We start from the raw sequence: 8,347 nt of genomic DNA on the forward strand, positions 1-8,347 counted from the left end.
TCCTGTAACAGGGCAGCAAGGGGAGAACACTCACCTAATTTACTTACCTACTCCCAGGTGTTCTGATGCTGGGAGATGCACCCTCAATTCCAACAGTGAGCCCCGTCTGTGCGCTGTCGCTTTGGAGATGATGGGGAGCGCTCTGGGACGGGAACACTATGGCTGGCGGGTCACTATCAATTTTTAGTGAATGGATGTGCCCGCTTTTTTTTTCTTGGAGAAGGACAGACACCTGCCATCTGCCCTCCTTGTGGGGAATAGGGAGAGTCCTGCCTGCCCTCTTGCCCACATCCTTGTAGTCCTGGAGGACCTTGATTGATAGACATCTGTCTCCTACAGACACTAAGCAAAAACTGAGCTTGCATATGCCTGCAGAGGGGATGTAGCTAGTGGGAGGAGTTAACCTTTTTATGCTTCGTGTCACTTCCTAGTGGCAGAGGCTATACCCAAGATCTTTGCTGTGTCCCCCAATGATACAGATGAGAATTATCAATATTTGCAGGTGACAAAACTATGTAGAAATATTAATACAAGAGAGGACACAAGGAGATTGCAAGTGGATCTGGATAAGTTGGGGCTTGGGCAGAAAAGTGGCAAATGGGGCTTAACACTAATAAATGTAAGGTTATGCACACGGGCAGGGGAAATACATGTCACTATTACATGCTAAGTGGGAAATCGCAGACATGGAAAAGAACTTGGGGTGTTGTAGTAAATTATTAGCTTAATTGGCGCAAACAGTGTCAGGCAGATGCTGCCAAGGCAAATAGGATCCTGGGGTTTGTCCACCTATAGAAATCACAATAGGTGCACTGACTATAACTATACAGGAATTGTATATTTACTGTAGGGAAAAAAAGGGCCCCACTGCTTTACAGGACATTATGCAGTTAGGCATTTATCCAATTGTCAAGCTTGTAGGTAGTTTTCAGTCTCAAAAAGAATTGTGAATGTAGCTCTGGACTAGAACACAAGTTGTAACAGAAAGGCAATGTATTTACAAAGCTACTCAAAGTTATGTAGATTATATAAAATATTTGTGTATATAAAATTCTAAAATTGTGTACATGCAAGATCAATTTCTCATTAACGGTATAGATCTTTTTAAAGGCCTGACCGAATTGTTTTATCATGCATACATAAAACATATGAGCCATTTAAGGGCGATTGTTTTTGGAAATTTATAAATCTAATGCATAAGTGCAAACTTTACGTTTACTGTAACTTACACTCTTATTATGAAAAAAAAACATACAGGGAAATAGGACTTGTTTTTGTAAATCATTTTATTTATATACATTTAAAAATATGTATGGAAAATTCAAAGCCAGTAAAATGCAAATCACTGGTGCAATCCCAAAACCAAATGAAAGTTATAAAGTTGTACAACCCTACTGGCAAAAGGCAGCTAATAAAAATCTTTCAAAGTTGGTATTTCTCATGAAATTCTGCCAAACCACTATATGTATATATTATAGTAAATGGAGGAGTTCAGGGCGACAACCCCACCACCCACCCCAAAAGAGGGAGAAGAAACTCTTAAGTGTAATAGCAATGTAAAAGATTTTGTCTTGGACATTTTTATCAGCAGATGTTCATATATCGGATTAATAAACCACGAGTTCCAAACGCTTGATTTTTGTACTAGTGGATGCAGGAAGATAACTTGAAACACTAACTTCAATACTGAGTTCAGTCGAGAATTCTAGTTTTCCCAATTGTAGCATGTGGTTCGGTATAATGCACAGAAGTGAAAAAGCTGGCAAGCACAAATAAACCAAAACTAAAATTTCACAAAGAAAAATAACTGCAATGCAACAGGTTTTGCAGCACATGTAGCTTTACAGGACGTGGCAATATTTGCTTTCTAAAGATTTTCAGGTCTGTATTACTCTACAATCCATTTCTTTTTCCAAAGTGGTAACTGTGTACTTTGAGGGAAGAAAAAAAAAAGCAAAGTGACAAAATCCCTACTTCAGACTTTGGAAAATTCTTGGCAGTTGTACTGATTTTTACTAAAAACGTTAGCTATAATTTCATGTAATACTATAGGTACTTGAAAAAATACATTTCCATAAGGTTGTTCGCGACAGTTAATCCTTGTCCTCAGCTTTTAACTTTTTAAAAACCCCATATCCTGTAAATGAGCACAGTAGAAAGATGGCCCAACATTGAGAAGCTGTGGCAGTATTAAGACAGACATCAAACACATGCTTTGACATCAAATACATCACACAACTAGTATATAATAGAATATCACAAAAGTGAGCTTTTTTTTTTTTTTTTTAGAACCTCAAAATTAATACTTTATTATAGTAAATATAAAAGATCTCCATCAAAACTGTAATTCTAAGAGTTAAAGGGTGGGAGAGGAAGGATAACAGTCTCTCCATCCTCATCTAGTAGTTCCCCAAAGTGTAAAGCGTATTCCTGGTTTGATCCATCTTGAATCGTGGTTTAGGGACATTTCACACAGGTGGAATTAGCCCAAAGGCCACAACACAAGCAACTGTAAATTCCACACCAAAATCCGTAGGCTACCTGCAGACTGTGATGCGGAATTGAAAATGGCTTAAATCTGCTTGTGGATCTTGGTGCGGAATTCCATAGCTCTGCGTCTTGGTGGAATAACTCCGCCCCTGTAAAAGGTCCCTTAAAAAGCAAAAAAAACAGAACAGATCTACACCTCAGCTTAAAATGTTACACTTCAAGGAACTCCCTGCCACCGGAATAGGGCTGCATATTTTTTTTACCATTAATTTTAACCAACAATTGTATAACACCCCCCCCCCCCAACGAAAAACGCCTTGTGAAGTACTTAAATGGAAAAAAAAAGGTGAGAAAAAAATTTGAAATTGCCAGAAGAGCAACATTTTTAAAATGTTACAGAAAAAGGTTCTGCAACCAAGTGTGTTGATGAACATTGTAGAGTTTTAGGAGCCATTGTATTTAATTATGTGTGTCACTGATTGTTTGGCCTAACAGTTTTACTTTTGCAGACTAACTGGCAACCACTATAGTAAACAAAACAAAAACAAAAAAAAAGTACAGGTAAACATAATGCTGTGAGATTATAAAGCAAAAACAATCTCTGGACTAACATACATTTATATTAATGACACTTAAAAAAAAAATAAAAACTTTTATTACAAAAATAAGTTACACTCGCCTCCAGCTTACAGTATAAAACAATTTTATTTGCAGGAATGCAAAAAAATGATTGTTTGTCATGAGCATTTTGAACAGATGACATATCTATTTATGCTGCTTAAAAATTTCATTTGCTGGGGAAATAAACTACTATTGGGTAACAGGATTTATCAACTATTGTGGTGCCTAATGAATATGTAGTTGAACTGCAGTATCCCTTTGAGGTGAAGTGTTTTATACAGCGGAAACTGTGCTTCATTAAAAGATGTAATCACCATGTTTCCCCTTATCAAGGTGCTTAAGAAAAAGTAGATAAAAAAGGCTACAAAGATCTGTACTGCACAGTATTTCTATGGCCCATTTTCAGAAAAATAGATGGCGTGTCCACAAATAGCCAGTAAAGAGGTGAAGGAGTGCATGAAGGTAAAACACTTCATTTTGCTGACCGGACATTGTGACAGCCAATACGCTTTCTCTGATCATTTAGGAAAACCATATTAAATATCCAAAAAAGGTTAAGAGTTAAGAGCGTGTTCAGCTTAACCCCCGACTGACTAAAAGGGACACTGCAGTGTTTAGAACAAGTTGCCGATGCACTTTTTTTTGGAACATTTGATGTCTTAGAAAAAAGTAACATCTTGCTAAACTATTTTACATCCAAATAACTACAATATATCTGAAAGAGCAAAGGCTGCTTTTTCAGCCACAAAATACGACAAAAGCTAGGCTTGTTGTGGGGCTCATGACGAGGTCTCGAAAGCCTTTAAACACTAAAGGCTGGAGAACGTTACATTTGGTACATTTCAAAAGTGACTTCCTCATGGCACGCTGAACAAGTCTGGCTTTCATCAACAAAGATTTTCTATATACAGTACACACAGGGTATAGTTCAATCCTCTGCTACTGAGGTAGTTAACCAACCCTTTAAAAAAGGTTCTGAAAAGAACCACTATCTGGAATGCCTGACTAACCGGCTCTGATGATTACACCCGAAACTTCAATATTTCAACACAATTCATGTGGCACATTCATTATTAACCTTTGGAGCATCAACATATATAAAAATGATAAAGAAATGAAATGGGTACACCAATGGTGATACACGTATAGAAGTAGTTAACCTGGCTTCCCACACCGTTTTAAGCGTTTTTATTGAAAAGGAACAAAAACAGACATCCTAAACCTTTAAAAAAAAAAAAAAAAAATGTCAAGTACTATGCCATTTTTAATCAAGAAGTTCCATTAAACGTCAGCTTTATATACCTGCATATCTGCAGTACATCAGCCCTAAGACTGCAGGGTCTGGGTCGCAATGTAGTGTTCACATTGGACAGTAGTCCCACAGCTACAACCATTGAAGCATAAGAAAAGGCAGGATTCCTGCAGGCTTAGAAACACAATCAAATGTTGATTAAGATGCTCAGATTGAAATGGTCAAAGCAAGCAGAATGGACGAGTTGCTTAAAAATGGCAAAGTAAGCACCATTGGGACCCTGTATTAAGAAAACGGAAAATCTACTGTATGCAGACTTCTTGATTAGATGATAGAATTTTTACCAATATACCATGCCATAGGCCATGAAGCAACTCTGTTGAACACATGAAGATTTAGGGTAACTTAAATTTAATAACTTGCACTGCAAAAAATGTTAAAAGGAATTCATATCAAAGTCCACATATTAGTTCAAAAGTCCAATATCAGAATCCATGATTTTTGCTTGAAGGTCTTCTGCGACAATGTTCCTATACATCTCAGACATTTTAAAAGGTTTCTTCATTTCCTTACCAGTACTCCACTGCAAGCTTCTGGTGTAATCCCACATAGCAAGTCAGTCTTCATTGTAACAGGTCAGGACCGGCCTCGACCCCTTTTCCCTGCTAGCCAGGTAACAAAAGGCATCAATTAGACATAGAGCACATTAAATAAATAGAAAAAAATAAAAAGTATTAGAAGAATTAAAAAAGAGTTCAACATCAACAAAAACATATACCCATGCATGGAATAACACAATATTGAAATTAAAGCATGCATTTAAAATATGATTGCCACTAGCTTTCTAATTTGGAATTTGTTTTTGTTTTTCTCTTTGGTAAATTTATATAAATTTGAAGTTAAAACTTTTATGTTAGCTCACAAACTGATTTTATTTTTTAAGATATAAAAAGTAAAATCTACAACTACACCTCATACTGCAAAACTAGCATACATCCACAGCATAGTTAAATCGTTCAATTATGAGTCAAAAAATTTATGGAGCAACTGAAAAATGTTCAACAAACTAAATGCACTTGTAATAGCATGCCTACGACAGCCGTTCACCTGGAATGAGGGGGGAGACTATACTGTAGGTGCGCCTACATCGCACACGCTCCTTCACCTAGAGATTACCTATTGCAATATTTCTATTTACACATTACTGGATTTCTGCTTCTACGATGCAAATGTACCAAAAACACTGGACAACAAACGATGTTCTGGATCACATAACGGACATGTATATATCCCACATAAAGTAGCTGCCCGAACCGACTACCAGGTATGTAAAGCATGCCATTCGCACAACCACCATACGAACTACAGCACCGTCACCATGCTTTCCTCAACTAAACTGACTTCACTTCATAACAACTGAAAACCAATAACTTGTACTACTGCGAAAATAAAGTGCCAGAAACTTTATGAAAGCTTTTCTAAACAGGACTATAAAAGGGTCTATAATTTTTGCTTAGCCTACAATATAAACAAAAAGGGTATGGGCCTTAAATATCAAAATTAACACTGAAGGGTGTTTCACAAGTAGCAGAAAATCTGCATAAAAAAAAATATATAAAAAATTTTGCACTATAAGGCTGGGTTCACATGGGCGAGAAGGTAGTGCGAGAATTGTGCACCATAAGATGCACAAATCTGAACCCTAATTTTTTGAATGGGGTCACACACGAGCGATGTTTCCCCACATCACGGCACACCCCATCTTGAAGTGTGGTCTGGCATCGCATCTCCTATTGTGTTCAATGGTGCCGGCGGCATCGCAACACAAGTTAGGTGCAGGAAGTGCGATGTTTACCAACTGAAAACCAAGAAACTTTGTGGCAGAGGATCGCTGCTTCTCCGAAATGATGCAAGGCCATTGTGACATAAAAACTCCTTGCGTACGCGGGGAAATTGCATATTGGAGAGCACGATATCGGGCTGTCAATCACAGCCCGATATTGTGCTCGCCCATGTGAAGTTAACCTCAAGCAAGTGCAATATTGTGCTTGGCAAGGCAAGTTTTTCACTCTGATGTGAGGCGTTTTTAGGCGTGTCAGAGGATCGCAAGAGCTTCTCGTTTAGTTCAATGGGAATCATTGCATCACGCGGCATGCAAGGTTTTTTAAGGTCCCATTGGACTAGCTGTGATCTTTATCCTCGCAGCATTGCTGCAAAGGAGAAAAAAAACACCCCCAAAAAACTCATGTGAATAAGTCCATTCAAAAAATGGAGTTTAAATTGGTGCAAGTTTTGTGTCTCATAAGGCAAAAAAAAAAAAAAAAAAAAAAAAAAAAAAAAGATTCTGACCGGTGTGAATAAGCCCTTAGTGAGGATCTCGGTGCCAATCCACATCAGACTTCACTCCTATTGGAAACATGAAATCAGCTGTGGAACAGCATCAAAATCTGCACCACTGGAGCACCTTTTGACACAGAAGTGATGCTCATTTGGGGGCAGAGTTACCACTCTGCTAAATGTCTGCGCTATGGAAAGTATACGAAGACAAAACGAAAGACTGGGACAACAGCTACTCTGCAACACAACCTTATGGATGACATGAAGAAATCTCAAACATTGCACCCTGATCCAAAAAGTTTGCCACACATACATGTTAGCAGTTTACACTACAGATAGGAGATAATCAATAAGTGTGTTCACACAGATTTGGCTGCATATCTGCAGCGGATTTCACCACTTCAGTATGAACTCATTTATAGGGGTGAAATCGGCGGCAGATCTGCAGCAAATAAGCAATGTGTGAACACACCCCAAGTCTAATAATAAATAGTTCTAATAGAATAGTAAGCATTCAGCTGAAATAAATATCTGGCCTGGAGCAATTAAGACATCACAGGACCATTATTAGAAATACTCTTCATACTCAATCAGAATCTTAAAATTAAGGTCTACACTTTAATACTTAAAGAGCCACTCCAGCGATAATCACTTTTGAGTCTCCTCCTCTTGATGATGAGACAGCTATAATGTAGGAGATCACAACTCACTCTCCTCTCTGTACAGTTATGGCCAGTAACGTATTTAGAGGAATACATAATGACAGATGTACAGGCTGTAGCTGATCGTGTAATGCTGTGCTCATGCACAATGGGATCGATGGGAAAGCAATATCAAAAAGGTGCCTGATAAGCATCAGACAGGGGCTGCATGGAAGTGACTGCAATACACAGAGGAGACCTCAAAAATGCGACCAACAATGTGAAGAAATGTAAAAATGTGTTTTGGCTGGAGTGGCCCTTTAAAATTAAGTGCTGATTAATTTCTTAATTCAGTTTTATAAGTCAGGCCTCTTTCTTATACAAAAGTCCAAATTTCTGACAGTTCTAAACTAAAGTTGGCCTGTATCCCGAGGCGTGCATCTCCAACTACATAGGCATTGTAGCATACATAAACCACTAACCCCCATTGTAAAAGACGACAAAACGAACACATAGTGCGCACTATACATTCTTTTCTTTACTGTGTTCCTCTATATAGAAAAGCGTAGTGGCTACACTTTCCTGCATGAGTTGTAAAGGAGACGCTTAAACTGAAGGACATGGCCTATTTTAGGTTTTAGGATGCAATGATTTATTTTTTTTGGGGGGGAGATTTATAATCCCCAAAAAAGTCCAATCTTATCTTTAAAAGGCATATTTTTTTCCCCTTTTGACATAGCCATATAAGGGCTTGTTTATTGAGTGAAGAACTGTAGTTTTTATTGGTACCATTTTAGGGGTACATACAGCCTTTTTAAACTTTTTTTTGCAAGGCAAAATGAACAAAATAAGCATTTTGGCTTAGTTTTTAACTTTTTTCCATGCAGGATAAACAGTGTACTATTCATTGTACAGGTGTTATGGTTGCGGTGATACCAAACATGCGTTATTTTTTTTTAAAAACATGAACATTTTTGCAAGTTTTTTTTACGTCCTTGTATGTGAC

The 8,347-nt window shown here is 37.8% G+C and overlaps 1 protein-coding gene across 8 annotated transcripts in view; it reads right to left on the reverse strand.

Moving 5' to 3' along the window:
* Window positions 1-1,268: 1,268 nt before the first annotated feature.
* The window catches only part of SYNCRIP (synaptotagmin binding cytoplasmic RNA interacting protein), a 36,247-nt gene continuing 29,168 nt past the window's right edge, over window positions 1,269-8,347 (reverse strand). For 3 of the 8 annotated variants that reach the window (XM_066605051.1, XM_066605042.1, XM_066605035.1), the window contains exon 12: window positions 1,269-5,025. In XM_066605051.1, the coding sequence (XP_066461148.1) occupies window positions 4,987-5,025 (39 nt within the window). In that variant the 3' untranslated portion in view covers window positions 1,269-4,986. The other 5 variants (XM_066605046.1, XM_066605040.1, XM_066605031.1 and 2 more) reach the window with 2 other exon arrangements.

Source organism: Eleutherodactylus coqui, chromosome 1, assembly GCF_035609145.1.
Source record: "Eleutherodactylus coqui strain aEleCoq1 chromosome 1, aEleCoq1.hap1, whole genome shotgun sequence".
NCBI lineage: Eukaryota > Metazoa > Chordata > Amphibia > Anura > Eleutherodactylidae > Eleutherodactylus > Eleutherodactylus coqui.